Below are 19,073 nucleotides of genomic sequence, written 5' to 3' on the forward strand. Positions count from 1 at the left end.
CTTGTCTGATAAGTTTCACTTTAAGGCCAGACCTTCTGAATTTTACCTTGAGGCACCCTGGATACTTTTTTATTTCCTCTAAATATTCTTGAGCTTTGCTCTGGGATACAATTAAGTTGCTGGAAACAGTTTGATCCTTCCCAGCCTTGCTGTTAAGTTTTGTTTATTTGTTTGTTGTTTTGTTTTTTTTTTTTTGGTTTTTTTTTTTAGGCAGGACCAGAATAGTCTTTATGCTGGGGCTAAGTTTTCTCTACTTCCTTATGAAGTCTTTCCGCTCTGGCTGGTTCACACCAGCTCCTTTCGAGGCTCAGTCCCTGGTCTCTGCACAGCTCTGCCTCTTCCTTCTCAGACTCTCGAAAGATCTCTGCGTTTGTCAGTTGCTCCCTTTGCCCTCCCCCCGCCCCCAACTGTCTTTTATCCAGGACTCTGCTCTGCAAAGTGTAGCCTTCTTGCCTTTTCTAGAACCCCAGCGTTGACTCTCCAATGTCTGAAAAGGGTTATTTTACACATTTTGTCTATTTGTTTCCAGTTGTTCAAGATGGGGGGCGGGGCGCGGGGGATCTGATTCTGGAGGCTCCATTTTAGCTGGAAGAAATTGCGCCTTTTTTTTTTTTTTTAAGGAAGCACATACATGTTTCCAAGTGTAATTTAAGTTAACATCTTTTGAGCAGTTTTTAGACTCTGCCTTATGTGTGTATTGTTTTATTTTTCCTCCCTATGACATGGGTACTACTGTTATTCCCATTTACAGATGAGAAAACTGAGGCACAGAGAGGGTGAATGACTTGCTCAAGGTCACTCAGCCAGTAGCTGGTAGGAAGAAGGAGCAAACGTGGTCACCTGGCTCTGGAGGCTATGCCCTTGACCCCTACGCTCCACGTCCATGCATTTAAGAGCCACTTCTTTCTTTGTTTATTGAGATGAAACTTACATAACATAAAATTTTATTAAAAAAATTTTTTTTAATGTTTATTTATTTTTGAGAGACAGAGAGACAGAGCGTGAGCAGGGGAAGGGCAGAGAGAGAAGGAGACACAGAATCCGAAGCAGGCTCCAGGCTCTGAGCTGTCAGCACAAAGCCCGACGCGGGGCTCGAACTCACGAACTGTGAGATCATGATCTGAGCTAAAGTCGGCCACTTAACTGACTGAGCTACCCAGGCGCCCCTAAAATTAACCATTTTAAAATGACCAGTTCAGAGGCATTTTTATGTTCACAGTGTTGTACAATCACCACCTCTATCTGGTTCTAGAACATTCCCATCCCCCAAAGGAAATCCTGCCCCCGTCAGCAGCCATTCCTCATCCGCCCTTCTCCAGCCCCTAACAGCCACTAATTTACTTTCTGTGTCTATGCATTTGACTGTTCTGGACATTTCATATACAGAAATCATACACTGTGTGGTCTTTTGTGTCTGGCTTCTTTTGCTCAGCACTGTTTTCATGGTCATCTGCATTGAAGCGCGAGTCAGGGTTCTGTTCCTTTTCGTGGCTGAATAATATTCCACTGTATGGATAGGATCACACTTTGTTTATTCATCCTTCCATCCACTGATGGATGCTTGGGCTGTCTGTACCTCTTCACTAAGTTTATTTATTTTGAGGGAGGGAGCTCACAAGCAGGGGAGGGGCAGAGAGAGAGGGAGAGAGAATCCCAAGCAGGCTTTGCACTGTCAGCGCAGAGCCGGATGCAGGGCTTGATCCCATGAACTGTGAGATCATGACCTGAGCCAAAATCAAGGGTTGGATGCTTAACTAACCGTGCTCCCCTCAGGCCCCGCCCCCCCTCCCGCTTCCCAGAGCTACTTTTAAATGTAGGAAAGGATGAAAAGAAAAGAGAGGGTCCCAGCTAGCAGCTAGTCCAAACCCCCATTTATAGTTGAGGAAAGTGAGGCATGTAGGTCTATATTGGTTCTCCGTCCATGCTTGAGCTGCTCAGTCCAGCCAGTATCCACAAGCACCTACCACGCTCATGTCCTGTGCTAGAGCAGGAACACCATTTTGTGGGGCTGAGGGAGTGTGGGTGTCCACAGTGCTGCTCAGGAGGCTGTGACATGAAGGCTAAGGAAAGAGTTGACTGACCGGAAAGTAAGGGGAAGAGTGTTCCATGGAGTGAAAATAGCCAGTGCAAAGGCCCTGAGGCAGGAGTGAGTCTGGTGTCAGGGAGGCCACGTGGCTGAAGAGAAGTGAGCAAAAGTGGGGTGAGGGTGAAGGGAGAGGAGGGCAAGGAAGTTGGCAGCGTCCCGTTTATGCACCTCCTGGAGGATGGTGGGGAGTTAGGATTTTTTTGTTTGTTTTATTTATTTCTGAGAGAGAGAGAGAAACGTGAGCAGAGGAGGGGCAGAGAGAGAGGGAGACACAGAATCTGAAACAGGCTCAAGGCTCTGAGCTGTCAGCACAGAGCCGGACACGGGGCTCGAACCCATGAACCGTGAGATCATGACCTGAGCTGAAGCTGGACGCGTAACCGCTTAACCGACTGAGCCACCCAAGTGCCCCGGGGAGTTAGGATTTTTATTCTAGATGCGGCAGGAAGCACAGCAAAGCGGGAGCAGGGGAAGGGGGTGATGGGATTTTAGATGTTGCCTTGGGAGGCAAGCAGGTTGGGGTGGAGTAGGGTGGGAGACCATGGTGCTTGAGTCCCCAAATTGCCACACAGAACTTGGCGTATCCCATAAATCCCGCCCATGGGACTGTCTGGCGTCCACCGGGAAGGCTTCACACCACTGAGATCTGGGAATGATCTGAGAGAGCCTGACCGACACTTACTGTCTGGAGGATTCAATTTACCGTGAAAAGAACTCCAGCAAGTGAGAGTCTGTCCGTGTTTGTGTGGCCGTCCAGAATAATCCTCCTGGTGTGTGGCGTGCGGGCGAGTGTGCGTGACATCGTGGGCGTGGAAATCGGGTCACAGATGCAAAGCCTTCCAGGGGGTTTGATGGCGTGCAGACTTGCTGGTGAGCTCTACGCCTGCTTCGTCCCCAAGTCCCCTCCCCTTTAGGGGGAGTGCTCCCTGGTCCCATTGCGCAGTCCAGGAAGTTGAGGCTTAGAGGAAAAGGGAACGTGAGAGTAAAACTACTCATGACTGAGAGAAAACATCGTAAGAGAAATGAAATATTTTGCCACATTTCTCTTAAGGATATTTTAAGGGTGTTGAAATTGATGTCACACAAAATGCCACCCGCTCATCTCCCATCCACCTGCCCCAGCAGCCGCCTGCAGCCCACCTGTGCGCCAGTGCCCAGGGGGCAGATGTGCCCTCCGTTGGCCGTGGGGTTTCTTGGGGGGAGGGCATTCTTTCTGATTCCACACGTTACTGCGCTTGGTGACAGGGATGGGGTCTCAGTTCCCTGCACTGGCGTTTAAGACTCCCCCACACGGGGGGCGCCTGGGTGGCTCAGTCAGCTGAGCGTCCAACGTTGGTCCAGGTCATGATCTCACCACTCGGGAGTTCGAGCACCGCATCGGCCTCTGTGGTGTCAGCAGCACCGAGCCTGCTTCAGATCCTCTGTGCCCTTCTCTCTCTGCCCCTCTCCCACTTGCTTGTGCATGTGCTCTCTCTCTCTCTCTCTCTCAAAAAAAAAAAATGACCCAGTGATTTGGGGCATCTGAGTGGCTCAGTCAGTTAAGTGTCCAACTCTTGATTTCGGCTCAGGCTGTGATCTCACAGTTTGTAAGTTCGAGCCCCATGTCGGGCTCCATGCTATTTGTGCAGAGCCTGCTTCAGATTCTCTCCTTCTCTCTCTCTGCCTCTCTCTCTCTCAGAATGATAAAATAAACTTAAGTGAGCTTTACCACACACATACGCCATGCCCCGCCCCCGTCCTGGTATCCTGTCTCCAGGTGACCTTGACGCACCTCCCGGGGGGAGCAGGTGGGAAGTCTCTGTCGGTGGGAAGGGACCGGCCTTTCCAGGTGTTGGATGCTCTCCAGCAGCTGCGGGCAAATGAGCGTGGCGTTGGGACCGCGCGGATAGCAAGGTCAAGGCAACTGGATAAAATAACCCTGAAGCCACTTCAGGAGATGCGAGAACTCACCCGCAGTGAATTAGCTCAGCGAAGCCAAGTGTGTGCAGAAAAGGCCTTGTCTGGGACCCCACACCCGCCAGTGGTAGCATCTTCCGACCCCTGCACGACACAGGGGACGGTGGGAAGCAGTCCTGCAGCTTTCATTATTCCGACTATCAATTAAAACATGTGTTTTTAAATGTTTACTTATTCTTTGAGAGAGAAAGAGTGAGCGCCCGAGCAGGGGAGGGGCAGAGAGAGAGGGAGACATAGAATCTGAAGCAGGTTCTAGGCTCTGAGCTATCAGCACAGAGCCCAACGCGGGGCTCGAACTCCCAAACTGCGAGATCACGATGTGAGCCAAAGTTGGACGCTTAACCGACTGAGCCACCCAGGCGCCCCTCATGATGTTTTCAAGCCACCTCATGCTCAGGATTGTTAGAGGGTCCCCGAGGAGTTGGGTCCATCTGTGAACAGGAACTGAGACCCTGCTCTGTGGCATGCGCCAAGTCTATAAATAATTCTCATCAGGGTGTAATGAAGGGGAAAGTATAGTAACAAACAATAGCAAAGACAATAATAGTAATGGGAGCCAACATTATTTGAGGGCATACAATGTGCCAAGCATCTCTGGGAACTCAGTGTGAATGTGTTCATTTAGTCCTTATAGCTACCTTGTGAAATGGCTACTTTTTTATCCCCATTTTATGGATGAGGAAACGGGCTCAGAGAGGTTAAGTAAGTTGCCCAGGATCACATAGGGTTCAAAGCTGGGCGCCTAGTGTCAAAGGCCGCAGCCTTATGCTGCTGCCTGCGGAGATGCAGTCTGAGAAGAGTGAGTGGGGGGGGGGGTGAGGGAGGAGCTTTGGGGAGGACCAGCACACGCACCCCTCCTCCCACTCTGCGCACTGAGTCAGGATCCCCACCTGCTGTCTGAGGACGGGCCAGTCTGTCCCCTGGGGACGCGTCAACCCTGCAGCCCCCGCCGGATGCCACAACACGCCCTCTCCCTTCCAGGAGCTGGAGAAGCTGGGGCTCGGCGACAGCGTGGACCTGCACGTGTATGAGATCCCAGTCGAGTACAAGACGGTGCAGAGGCTCATCCCTGCCCTGTGGGAGAAGCACAGCCCACAGGTGAGTGGGGTGCAGGCAGGCGGCGCCTCATCGGGGCCCGCAGGTGGGCACCCCGCGCTTCGATGATCCATGTGGCTTTGTCCCTGCTGCAGTCACATGGCCCGTGCCATGGCCTTGTCCCCCCAAAGGGCCACACTTTCCTCGGTTACCCATGGACGTGAGGGAGGAGTGCAAGCACCTGCGACCCCACAGAGCCTGGCTCTGTCCCCCTGGAGTTCTGTATCGGTCACGTCACATTTAGTTTTACGTGACAGTCAGCGCACACCTTAACTCAGCTTAAGCACAAACGTTTGTATGCTTCAGGTATAACTTGATCCAGGCGCTCACCCAGTGTTATCAGCCTTCCCTCTTGGCCATTCAGCTTTGCTTTGTACTTCGCTTTTGCTTTGGCAAAGATAGGCGGCTGCGGGCTGATACCCCAGCAACTCAGCCCCTCAGCAGAAAGAAGACCTCTTTCCTTTTGATAATTCCATGGCTGATTCTCACTGGCCACTTGGGTCCCCTGCCAATCACTATGGCTGGGGGCTGGAGGGAGGAATGCTCTGGTCACATGCCTACTCTGGTGGCCAGCGGGTGGTCTCACCTCTGTCCAGACCTCCTAGAAGGAGAAGGGGGAGCTGAGGCTTCCACAAGGGGACAGTTGACTGTCACCAGATGCAGTGTGATGGAGGCCATACAGGAAGGAGCCACCCTCTCCCACCGCAGACACATGTGGCTCAGAGAGCTCCAGGGGGTCCGGAGGGACCGTCACCTGGGAAGGTACCTGGGCTGGTGCCTCTGATAAGTGAGGTTCTGGTCGCCTGTGGGCGCCCCGCCCAGCTTCCCACCCTAGCCTGCCCGGGCCAGGCCGACCTTCCAGTAGAAAGTTCCTTCCTAATGAGCCTTCACTGAGTCTCAGATGGACTTTGTCCCTTGTGAGAGGGGGACCTGGAGAGCTAGTGACACGTGATTCTACCCATGCACTTTTTCTTCTGTTTTTTCTTTCTCTTAAAAAAATGTTTTTAATGTTGATTTATTTTTGAGAGAGAGAGAGAGAGATAGAGCACGAGCAGGGGAGGGTCAGAGAGAGAGGGAGACACAGAATCTGAAACAGGCTCCAGGCTCCGAGCTGCCAGAAGAGAGCTGGACATAGGGCTTGATCCTGTAAACCATGACCCCAGCCAAAGTTGGATGCTTAACCAACTGAGCCACTCAGGTGCCCCTCTTGTTCTTTTTCTTTTTGTAATTTTTATTTATTTTTGGGAGACAGAAGGGGAGAGAGAGGGAGACACAGAATCTGAAGCAGGCTCCAGGCTCTGAGCTGTCAGCACATAGCCCGACGCAGGGCTCAAACTCACGAACTGTGAGATCATGAGCTGAGCCCAAGCCGGACCCGTAGCCAACTGAGCTCCCCAGGCGCCCCCTTCTGCCTCTTCTGTGCAGTCCTGCCTTTTTCTAGTTAAACAAACAAAAATACCCTAAAGCATGAACATGTTTTTAAATGTCTTTCCCACCACAGAGAATCCTCCCTGGTTAGTTAACTGGCACCACGATCACTGCTATTTGATCACTCACACCTATTACTGCACGCCTGTGTGTGCATGTACACTAGTGTGCATACACGTGTGCAGTGCACTGGGTTCCTGTGGCTGCTGTAAGAAATGGCCGTAAACTTCGAAGCACAGAAATGCAGTCTCACATTTCTGGAGGCGCAGAAATCTCAAATCAAGGCATCAGCAGCCGAACCGTCTCCCTCAGGGGAGGCTCAGCTCGGGTTGCCTCCACCTTCTCCCTCCGTGGTCACGTGGGCCCTTCTCCTCCTCTCTGGCTCTGCCTCTTCTTCATGTGTCTCTTTTAAGGACATTTGCCATTGGATTTGGGGCCCGCCCAGATAATCCAGGAGGATCTTGTCAAGAGATCCTTTACTTACTCATTACTTACATCAATAAAGACCCTTTTCCAAAGAAGGTCAGAGTCACGGTTTCCAGGCAATTAGGACGGGGACTTTTTTTTCTTCTTTACACGTGGGGGATCACCTTGCAGCTCCTTATACAACAGTTGCCATTAAAAAAAATTTTTTTTTTTATCTCTGAAAGAGAGAGAGAGAGAGAGAGAGAGAGAGACAGAGCATGAGCAGGGGGAGGGCAGAGAGAGAGGGAAACACAGAATCCAAAACAGGCTCCAGGTTCTGAGCTGTCAGCACAGAGCCTGATGTGGGGCTCGAACCCACGAACCGTGAGATCATGACCTGAGCCAAAGTCAGACGCTTAACCGACTGAGCCACCCAGGTGCCCCAACAGCTGCGTTTTGTTTTCACATTCACCAATATTCAATTTACGGAACGCCAGATAGGACAGTGCCAGATGTGGGGCGTTTGGTAATAAATCAACTCACCTGGTAACTCCGGGGAGTTAGAGTCGCCAGCAGTATGGGGGGGACATCCTCACGCCCTTCCGCAGGACGCTTTACATCTTCTCCTCGCCACGTTTAGAAGATGTGAAAGCAAATGGGTGAAATTCATTTTAATCATTTCTTCAGCATAACCCCATGTGTCTAAAGTATTATCCTCTCAACCTGTAATCAACTTTTAAAAAGTTATACTTTTTAAAATTAAATTTTGTTTGCTCGTTTATTTTTGAGAGAGACAGACAGAATGTGAGTGGGGAAGGGGCAGAGAGGAGTGGGGGGAGGCACAGAATCCGAAGCAGGCTCCAGGCTTTGCGCTAGCTGTCAGCACAGAGTCCGACACGGGGCTCGAACCCATGAACCGTGAGATCCTGACCTGAGCCGAAGTCGGACGCTTAACTGACTGAGCCACCCAGGCGCCCCATATTTTCTTATTTTTTGAGTGGGAGGCACAAGTGAGAGGGTGGAGAGAAAGAGAGAGAGAGAGAAGCGAGGCTCATCCGAAGTGGGGCTTCTGTTTTACCCGAAGCGTGGCTTGAGCTCACCATTGTCAGCCCATATTTTAAATGGGCTCAGGTCATGATCTCGCGGTTTGTGGGTTCGAGCCCCACGTTGGGCTCTGTGCTGACAGCTCAGAGCCTGGAGCCTGTTTCAGATTCTGTGTCTCCCTGTCTCTCTGTCCCTCCCCTGCTCTTGCTGTCTCTCTCTCTCTCTTTCAAAAATAAACAGTAAAAAAGTTTAAAAAATAAATGTTTATATATTTTCTTACAGTGCCCTCTCTGTGTGTAAGCATATATACAAATAATAAATACTAGTTGAAATTCAACTGTACTTCATTGGGTATCCTGCTGGTTATAAATGTTTTCTTGTGAGCATTTTATTATGTAGGTCATTAAAAATCCTTCCTTATATTGTGTTAACAGCTGGGTAGCTTATAGTAATGGACATAACCGATCTCTTATTGAGCCTGCCAGTGTTTTCATGCTTTTTTCTCATTTTTATGAAAAACACTGAAGTGATCATTGACAGATTATTACCTCTTTGAGCACTGTTAGGTTTGATTCCTGAAAGTTACACCTTGTCTTTTGCATTTGGCACTATGTCTGGAAAGTCATTCTGTATAGAACTACTTTTGGAAGGTCAGCTCCGTGATGTATTTAGCCAGCCCCCTACAAACCGCTGATTAGGTTGTTTCCGGTGTTTGTATTAACACAGTTGCAATGAACACCCTTGCATGTTTCACATCCTTGCATGTTTCGCTCCGCCTGTCCCTTTGTGCGGTCGTGTGTGTGTGGTCCATTCCGCCCGCAAGAGGCTGGAAACAGTGTAACTCCAGGCAGAGCCGGGAGAGGATGCCATCCTCTCCTCCGCCTGCGGGGGGGGACCCCCGTCTCATGGCCCTGCCCGTCTGTCTGCAGCTCGTGGTGCATGTGGGGGTGTCGGGCATGGCGACCGCGGTCACACTGGAGAAGTGCGGGCATAACAAGGGCTACAAGGGGCTGGACAACTGCCGCTTCTGCCCCGGCTCCCAGTGCTGCGTGGAGGACGGGCCCGAAAGCATTGACTCCATCATCGACATGGATGCTGTATGTAAGAGGGTCACCACGCTGGGCCTGGACGTGTCAGTGACCATCTCCCAAGATGCCGGCAGGTAGGGCGCCTTGGGGTGAGTGCGAGTGGTGCTTTCCCTCCTCCACCGGCCCAGGCTAGCGTTGAACAAGCCAAGTGCATTGATTTGGCCTCTGTGGGCAGAGGGCTCACCGTTCGTGAGGCTCAGAGCCAAGTGCACGCATGTAACAGGTGCCACGGATTCTGCTTCTAGAACTCACTATGTACGAATCTGCCCGTCCACTCCCCCGCCCCGTGCTAGCATCTCCCACTGGACGCTGCTGCCCCAGCTCTCTCCCTGGTGCCCCTCCTGCCACCTCTACCCTGGCCCTGGGGGGCCTCCTCCTCCAAGCAGTTTGTTTCTGTGTGTGTTTTCTGTTGTAACAAAACGCATCACCTTGGCAGCTTAGGACAACAAAAACAACAAAAATTTATCATCTCCCAGTTCTGGAGGCTTGAAGTCCAAAGTCAAGGTGTTGGCAACGTGCGCTCCTAGAGGCCCCGAGGGGGAGATCTGTTCCCTGCCTCTCTCCTGGCTTTTGGTGGCTGCGGGTAACCCTTGGGGCCCCTTAGCTTGTGACCGCATCACCCCGATTGTTGCCTCCGTCTCCACACTTCCCTCTTCCCTGTGTGTGTGTTTATATGCCCTTTTCATAAGGACATCAGCCACTGGATGTAGGACCTCCCTGGGTCCGATATGATTTTGTATTAACTAATTACATCTGCAAAACCCCTATATCCAAATAAGGTCACATTTTGAGGTTCCAGGTGAACATACATTTTGGGAGGAAACTCTTTGGCCTTTTATGAGGTCTTTTATAATTTTTTTTTTCTGAGAGAGAGAGAGAGAGACAGCATGAGTAGGAGAGGGTCAGAGAGAGAGAGAGGGAGACACAGAATCTGAAGCAGGCTCCAGGCTCTGAGCTGTCAGCACAGAGCCTGATGCGGGGCTCGAACCCACGAACCATGAGATCCTGACCTGAGCCGAAGTTAGATGCCTAACCAACTGAGCCAGCCAGGCACCCCAAGGTCTTTTATAAACTTGAGTCAGATGGTGTCCCTTCCTTGCTTAATCCCTCCTGCAGCTCCCACCGCACCTGGAATAAGAGCCAGCCTGTCTCCACCGCCATCCACAGGTTCTGTGGGGTCTGGCCCCTGCCCACCTCTCCACTCTCATCTGCCTTCACTCTTCTGTCCCCCACTGCACGCGAGCCACACAAGCCAGTCTCCTCTGCTTCCTCAAATACAGCACGCTCACTCTAGCCTCAGGGCCTTTGCATATGATGTGGCCTCTGTACTCCTGTGCTGATCTCACCTCCCTCTGATAAGGTGTCTTTTGGGTCTTAGCTCCAACACATTGCCTCCTTGGGGGCCGTCTGCAACCTCCCAGACCAACTTATGTCCCCACTGTTCAATGCCCTCTCTGCACCAGGTGTCACTGTACACTTCTCTGCACCAGGTGGCAGATTCAGGAGACTGAATGGAGTAGCCGTATTCACCGTTGATCTCTTTATTTTTTTAAATGTTATTTATTTATTTATTTTGAGAGAGAGAGATAGAGAACGAGGGGAGGGGCAGAGAGAGAGAGAGGGAGACAGAGAATCCAGAGCGTCCCATGCGGTCAGTGCAGAGCCCGATGTGTGGCTCGAACTCATGAACCCTGAGATCATGACCTGCGCCAAAACCAAGAGTTGGATGCTTAACTGCCTGAGCCCCTCAGGTGCCCCCATCATTCTGTTTTTAAAACTAATTCCATATCCCACAGATAACTCTAGGCTATATTCTCATATGTTTCCACTGTAAAAATTCTCTCCCCCTCTCTCCTCCCTAGCGGCGGTTAACCCTTGAACAACTTGGGGGGTAGGGCTGCTGATCACCCCCCTGCATACAAAATCTGCATAACATTTGACTCACCCCCACCCCTGCCAAACTTAACTACTAATAGATCACTGTTGACCAGAAGCCTTACTGATAACATAAACCGTTGATTAACACACATTTTGTATGTTATTTGTATATGTATGTATATACATAGATGTACTGTATTTTTACAGTAAGGTAAGTTAGAGAAAAGAAAATGTTATTAAGAAAATCATAAGGAGGGGCGCCAGTCTGTCTCAGTCAGTAGAGTGAGCGACTCTTGATCTCAGGGTCATGGGTTTAGGCCCCATGTTGGGTGTAGAACTTACGTTAAAAAAAAATCATAAGGAAATGGAAGCAGCCCAAGTGTCCACTGATTGAAGAATGGACAAAGAAGATGTGATACACACACACACACACACACACACACACAGAGGAATATCATTCAGCCATAAAAAAGAATGAAATCTTGCCATTTGTAACACCATGGATGGAGCTAGAGAGTGTCATCCTAAGCAAAGTAAGCCAGTCAGAGAAAGACAAATACCATATAACTTCACTCGTATGTGGAACTTAAGAAACAAATGAGCAAAGGGGAAAAAAAGAGAGAGGCAAACCAAGAAACAGAGTCTTTTTAAAATTTTTTTTATGTTTATTTATTTTTGAGACAGAAACAGAGCATGAGTTGGGAAAGGGCAGAGAGAGAGAGGGAGACACAGAATCTGAAACAGGCTCCAGGCTCTGAATTGTCAGCACGGAGCTTGACATGGGGCTCAAACCCACAAACCATGAGATCATGACCTGAGCCAAAGTTGGACACTTAACCGACTGAGCCACCCAGGCACCCCAAGAAACAGAGTCTTAACTACAGAGAACACACCAATGCTGATTGGAGGGGAAGGATGGGTGAAATAGGTGATGGGGATCAGGGAGGGCGCTAGTCATGATGAGGGCTGGGTGTTATACTCAAGCATTGAATTACTATATCGTACACCTGAAACTAATATCACACTGTATGTTAACTCACTGGAATTAATATAAAAGCAAACAACAACAATAACAGAAAATCATAAAGAAAAGGAAATGCATTTACAGTACTGGATTTACTGAAAAAAATCCTCATATAAGTGGACCCTTGCAGTTCAAAGCCATGTTCAGGGATCAATAGTATATGAACACTTGGTGTGCTAGTTTAGGATTTTGTCCGATTTTGTTTTGCTTTTATGTGGATGGGGTTACATGATGTGTATTTTCCTGAGACGTTCCTTCATCCCTTCCTCCCCTGAGATGTGTCACTTGTGGGCACACAACATGGGTCTTGGTGAATTCTCCTTTTCCCTCTGGATCCACTACGTGCCATGTAAATGGCTGCATAGTATTCCATTGTGTGGATGAGCCAATTTATTAAGCCACTCTTCTGCCAATGGACATTTATATTGCGTCCAGGCCCATTCGGGCTGCTACAACCAAATACCACATACTGGGCAGCTTATCAACAACAGAAAGTAACTGCTCACAATTCGGGAGGCTGGGAAGTTCAAGATCAAGGCACTGGTCTGGTCATTTGGTGATGAAGGCCTCCCTCTGGTCTGCAGACTGCCCACTGTTTGCTCTGACAGGAGGAGGGAGGCAGCTCTCTGGGGTCTCTTTTATAAGGGCCCTAACCCCATTCATAAGGGGCTCTCACTTCCCAAACGCCCCACCTCTTAAGACTATCACATTGCGGGGGTCGCCTGGATGGCTCAGTTGGTTAAGTGTCCGACTTTGGCTCAGGTCATGATCTCACGGTTCGTGGGTTCGAGCCCCACGTCAGGCTCTGCACTGACAGCTCAGAGCCTGGAGCCTGCTTTGGATTCTGTGTTTCCCTCTCTCTCTGACCCTCCCCTGCTCATGCTATCTCTCTCTCTCTCTCTCAGAAATAAATAAAACATTAAAAAAAAAAAACTATCACATTGGGGGTTAAGGGCTTCAACATTGAAGTTGAGGTGGGACATCCAGACTGGGGCAACTTACTTCCTATTTTTCTACCTTTATATATAACAATGCAGCGAATGCCTTGTTGATCTTTGTTGTGCCGTCATGCCACTGGCTTCTGAATTCAGATTCTGAAAACCAGAAATAATATGTCATGAAGTCTGGGCATTTGTAATATCACTAGCCTGCCAAATTTTCCCCCTGGGGCAATTCACACCCCCCTGGTAGCGTATGATACTGCCTCCTTCCTCACATCCACACCAGCACACGAAGTTATCAGGGTGTTTTTGGTTTTTTTTGCCAACCTGGGGAGGGTGAAGTGGTGTTTCATCTTGCAGTTTTCTGGCGAGACGAGGGTTGTTACGGTAGATCTGGATGGAGGCTGTCACGTTAGTCTGCGTATTGACTCTCTGACCCTGTTTTGGTCTCCACCCCCACGCCCTGCAACTTAGGTACCTCTGCGACTTCACCTACTACACCTCTCTGTACCAGAGTCACGGCCGCTCAGCCTTTGTTCACGTGCCCCCGCTGGGCAAGCCGTACAACGCAGACCAGCTGGGCAGGGCGCTGCAGGCCATCATCGAGGAGATGCTGGACGTCCTGGAGCAGTCAGAAGGCAAAATCAGCTGTCGCCACAAACACTGAGAGCCTCTTAGGCCTCCCAGGACCTCGTCCCACTCGGAACCCCAGGGGGAACGTCTGCCTTCTGGGGCCTGGCCGAGGAGGATAAGCCTGGCCGCTGGGCGTCTGATTTGGACCAGTATTCCGACTTACACACCTCCTCTCTCTTCTTCTCCGCAAAAGGGCTGGTCGATTGGCAAGGGGTGGCTGAAGATTGTTCCTCTATTGCCCTTTGCTTTAGAGGACACAGCCACGATGGCCGGGAAGCCGGTGGGTCCCGATCTCCATAGAGAATCCCCGTCGAGTGGATCTCTGCTCTTCGATCCCATGGCTGGGGCCACCTGTTCAGCGGCCTGTCTGAGTCTCTGATGAAGGGATTCTGGCATTCCCTTCATCCATGGCTGGTTTTTCCCAAACTCCTTGAAATGTCTTTGCCCTGATTCATGTCCCAACAGCCTGGGCAGCCCTGGGAAGGGCTGCCTTGGGATATGACAGGGCTGCTTTTTTTTTTTCTCTCTCTCTCTTTCTCTTTCTTATTCTCTTTTTAAAAAACAATAGTGCTAGTTTGGGCACGCAGGAATTTATAGTCCCTTTGGTTAAAACGCGGGCTTTAGCCAACAACAAAGTATCTTTTCTTTTTCCTCGGGTGCCGCCCATTCTGCCTCTCTTCGAAAACCAGACCTACATCTTTCTGCCCAAGCTGACATCAAGTTCCCTTTTCTCGGGGCGGACAGGATGTTTGGCCAGGCCATGAAGGAGTGGGAGCTGCTGCTGCCCCAGGTGGTTCAAAAGGTGGGCTGACCCTTGAAACTGACCAGAGCGGTGAGCTGTCCCCTGGGGTCCTCTGGAGCGAGGCTGCCGGGGGGGAAAAGCAGACCTTGTCATTTTGACATGCACATGACTTTGGATTTTTTTAATACGTAAAAACGTGCAGCAGCTGCAAACCCAGCCCACATCTGGCCTGCGGTTTTGCAGACTCAGTGTTGGGGACCAGCTTTTTGCTCTCCTTATCGAGGGCGCCAGAAGGGGCCCAGGGGCTGGAGTTTGCCGAACTCCACGTGTGCCAGCCTGTTGGTGCAGGAGGGTGGCCGAGCGGTCAGTGGGCTTTCGTGTGGATGGTTTTTGGAGCCACGCCCAGGACTTGGGAGTAAATTTTGATCTCACTCCCTGGGAACTTTGAACGTGACCAGCTGGGGATGAGAGTGAGGCCACCCAGTTGGGCCTTGATACCCGTCTGAGGGAGAGAATGACAACAGCGACCAGGAAGCCAACCGAGGATGCACACATTCGGGAAGGTTCCTCTGTGGGAGACTGTGGCTTCATCACGCCCCTGAGTGTGAGGTGCGCTGGAATCTGATGCCGAGTCGGAGCGTGTCGCTGTTTCCCAGCATGCAGTTCTTTTGAAAACAGACGAGGGTTTGGTTTGATTTGGTTTTCTTCAACGTTCACTTCCTCCTCGCTTGTTCCGATGGCTAGGGGAGGTCCTGCCTCCGCTGAGCTGCTGTGTTGCTGGGGAACCGGCTTGATGGGTTTCTGAGCTAAATGCATGTTCAGAGTCCTGGGTTTCCTCTGGAGGGGGCAGTGGGTGACTTGGGGCCTGCACTTGGCAATGGGTGTGGGCTGTGGCTGGCAGGTTGAAATGATTGGGACTCTGTCCTCTCTCCGTGCCGGCCTGCCTTCTACCAGAAATGCCCCTTTCACGTCCCCAGTCTGAGTTTGGAGTCTCCTGAGAAATCTGCAGTGCGGGATTCCAGGAGCAGAAATTGTGGGTCTTCTGAGTATGGGAGCTCAAGGCTCATGGGTCCCCCCGAGGTCCTATTCAGAACATCCAGTGTCCTGTAGCTTTCTTCCCTAAAGGTCTGATCTGCAGGGGTCCGAGGAGGAAATGAAGCCAAGCAAGATGGCGGAGGAAGGGGTGGAGGGGTCCTGAAGATGAGCCAGGTCTGTGCTTAGCTGGGTACCCGCTAGGACCCAGACACACCATCCCCAAACTCCACATTTTCATCTTTCTTTTGTCTTCATCTCGCCTCTCTGTTTGAAGCATCATGTAGTTCAGACATTTAGAGCTGTAACTTATTGTCCGATCATTGTCGAGTGTATGTATGTCATTTTTGTGTTCCTGCAATGATTTTAGATTTCCTCACCAAGTTCAGCCGGAATCCTCTCCTTGTCCAAGGGCATTTCGCTCCTTCTTATTTAATCAGACAGCCATTAAACATTTCACCCACCTCCTGCCAGCTTTTTTATTGTCCAATTTTCGGGCAAACTCACCTGTTCTCTCCATGGCGTGTCTGTCTGCATTTGTTAAGCCTCGGACTAGAATGTCCTTGTGCGAGAAGGGAGTACCAAGTCCCATTCTTCCTCCCTCGCCATCCGCAGGGTCTCAGGGGGAAGGGTCACGCAGAATGGGGTGAAGTGGGTGTGGCTTAGCAGCATGTGGAAGGGAGAGAGGCTGAGAGAGGTGGGTGCAGCAAGTGTGAGTGGTAGGAAGATGGGCAGAGGATGTGGTGGGAAGGCTGTTGGGGGGATCTCATAGGAGGGCGGAGGGGTGCCTCTCCCTGGGCCCCCACGGTGGGGTGCGGAGGTGGGGGACGGAGACAGCAATAGTCATCTGGGTGTCTGGTGATGGCATCTCCTTCAAGGGGCTTGAGCCTCTGCACCTCATACTTTTCTTCTCTCAGCCCCTTTGGTTTCCCCTTCCTCACCAAAAAGAAGGTCAGTGGTAGGTACATGAGTGTGTAGCTTGAGAAAAAGATAAGGAGTGGTCAGAGAGAAAGAAAGGTGGGAAGAAGCAGGAATTTGAGTGAGTGGCCTGGGTTTGTGCCACCTGGCCCACCTGGTCCAGTCAAGGAACAGCCAAGGTCCCTTGGCCCCTGGGAGAGACGGGGCCAGGTGGGGGACAGAAGTCATGGCTTCCCAGGTGGTGCCGGGTGTTGGGAGGAAACGTCAGATTGCAATAGTTTATCCAGGCAAATGCTTTTCAGCCACCTTGCTCTTTGCTGGCACGGTAACTTCTAGAACAGAAAGGGCCTGCCCAGGGGGACGGCTGAAAAAGTAGATCCAGGATGCCTTTTTGTTGTCTTAGAAGTTTCTGCCAGGAGGCCAGGCCAGCTGGTGTGTGAGCACACCCGCACGCCTGTGTCCCTCGAGGGTGACTGGGCCGGGAAGGGGAGCCGCTCCTGCAGACCCGCCCACCACACCAGCCTCTTTTCTGCGGCCACTGTCTAGACTGTGGACCTTTGACCTCTCCACCCCTTGGAGTGTTTAAACCCAAAAGTCCCCTTTGGGGATAGACAAAGCCCCATTCTTCTCCACGGCCCCAGCCTCTGCCCTGAGACCCTCGAAAGCGCACGCGTGAGCCTGCAGGCAGTGTGGGGACACAGATGGTCACATGGGCAGAGGCCGGCCACCGCGCTGCCGGGTGGCCCCTCGTGGCCGTGAGTCCCACTGTATCCGCTGGCTCCCGGGAGCCGAAAAGGGCTTTTGTTTTTATATCCCAGAGTAAATCTCCCTTCTCCAGGGACAAGTGCCTCAAAAGGGCCTGGCCTGCTGGCTGGGAGGGGAGGATGCCTCTATATTCGTGGTGAGGACGCACGTTAAAGGCCACGGCCCCCCTCACACCCACGGAAGGATAGCTGTTTGGGGTGCGGGGGCCATTGGCTGGCATCCACATCTTGTGTGGACGCTGAACATTTCTGCTAAGAGACTGTCCCCCGGTTCACGGGCAGTTGTCACAAGCTGACTTTCATGGGCTTCCAGACCTCTGGCGGAACCTGTCCCCGCCCTGAGCTGCTCTTCCCGCTGAACCCATTCCCCGCTCCCCCCCCACCAGCTGCCTGGAGACCCACAGAAGTGCCTGCCTCTCTGATAAACATGGGGTGCAGAGCAAGGGGACGAATGAGAAAGGGAGAAGCCACCCCAGGCTCTCGGAGGTGGCCTTAGCTCCCCAGGGCCCAGGCCAAGGTCACCCGAGCCATTTGCAGAGGTGGGGTCTGGGAGTGAGTGACTTTTGTGACCCACGTGCTTTGCCTCCAGGAAGTCCCAGAGAAAGCAGTTTGGAATTGGGCTCCGTGCTCCCCAGGCACGTGGCGTCTGCCAGGAAGCTACATCGGGATCTTGGGGACCAGAGTTGGCATTTTGCCAGCCAGAGGGGTACCCAGCATGTTTCTGGGACCCCATTAACATCTCAGGTTTCTGTCTCGTCCTGTATCTCTCTTCTCACTGAAGGTAACTGCATTTTCTGTGCCCCTAAGGTGGGCCTGGCCCCTGCACCCTCCGGGTGGCTTCTCCCTGACCCCCACAGTTCCTGTGAGTGCCTTGTCCCAAACCCTCCTGGCTGGGACCCCTGGCTGGGGAAGGGTCTGTCAGACTTTGCTGGGGGCTGGGCTCTGGGACACCCCAAACTTGACACCCCAGAAAGCAAATAAAACAGTTGAAATACATGATTTCTTGTGTCTTTGTGAGAGGTCAGCGGCCACCGGGGTCATCCTCAGCCTGAAGGCATCAGTGGACAGAGGGGGCCCTGGCTCATGGGATTTCTGTCCCTGGTGCCCACTTAGTGGCAGCTGTTGTGAGTGTGAGAGGCTTTGTGTAGTGAATGGTCTCTCTCCTCAACCCAACGCCTTTGTTCTGATGCACAGAGAGATGGAGTAACTTGCCTGCCGTCCCACAGCAAGGGGGTGTGGCGCAGGGGTTTGAATCATGATCGTTTAGACTCCCAGCGTGTGCAAAATTCCCACTCACCACCATGGGGTGGCTGGGGGTGCTATTACGACCTTTTGCAGACAGGGAAACTGAGGCTCTTCCAGTAAAGCCTCTTGTCGTGGCCAGGGAGAGAAGCTGGAAAGTGAACCCAGGCCAGCTTCTCTGGCGCTGAGGAGTTTGAACCCAAAACAGGGCTTGGTCATTCCCCTATGTCTGTCCTCAGAGGGAATGAAGACACGCTAGGGTCAGTGGCTTTCAAAGAATAGATTTAAATTTTTTTTTCCTAATGTGTTTTTTTATTATTTTTGAGAGACAGAGAGAGACAGAGCACCAGCTGGGGCAGGGCAGAGAGAGAGGGACACAGAATCTAAATCAGGCTCCAGGCTCTGGGCTGTCAGCAAAGAGCCCCACATGGGGCTTGAACTCACGAGCCGCGAGATCATGACCTGAGCCAAAGTCGGCCACTTAACTGACTGAGCCACCCAGGCGCCCCCAAAGAATAGACTTGAAACCAAAAGGACTTGTCTTGGGGAATGTTGGTTCCCGGGGTAGGGGCACCTCCTGGAAGTCCCCGAGGACACAGGTTCTTTGCACCCTCAGAGGAAGTGTCCTCTGCACCCAGCACAGCTCTGGGCGTTTAATGGGTGTGCGGGAAATTACAGAGGAAGGCAGGAAAGGGGTGAGCGCTCAGTGTTCTATCCTGAGGCCAGCAGGGGGCGCAAGGAGGCGCCGGAGTCTCCCGTGAGCAGAAGACAAGCCCCAGGCCAGCTTCCTTCTCCAG

At 51.6% G+C, this 19,073-nt stretch overlaps 1 protein-coding gene across 1 annotated transcript; it reads left to right on the forward strand.

Moving 5' to 3' along the window:
- Window positions 1–5,056: 5,056 nt before the first annotated feature.
- On the forward strand, window positions 5,057–18,030 carry PGPEP1 (pyroglutamyl-peptidase I). The gene is made up of 3 exons (XM_077777124.1): window positions 5,057–5,140; window positions 8,944–9,176; window positions 13,420–18,030. Exons 2-3 carry the CDS (start codon window positions 8,971–8,973, stop codon window positions 13,610–13,612), a joined length of 399 nt encoding a protein of 132 aa, XP_077633250.1. The 5' UTR covers window positions 5,057–5,140; window positions 8,944–8,970; the 3' UTR covers window positions 13,613–18,030.
- Window positions 18,031–19,073: the final 1,043 nt, after the last annotated feature.

This window comes from Crocuta crocuta, unplaced genomic scaffold (genome assembly GCF_008692635.1).
Source record: "Crocuta crocuta isolate KB4526 unplaced genomic scaffold, BGI_CrCroc_1.0 scaffold77, whole genome shotgun sequence".
Taxonomy (NCBI): domain Eukaryota; kingdom Metazoa; phylum Chordata; class Mammalia; order Carnivora; family Hyaenidae; genus Crocuta; species Crocuta crocuta.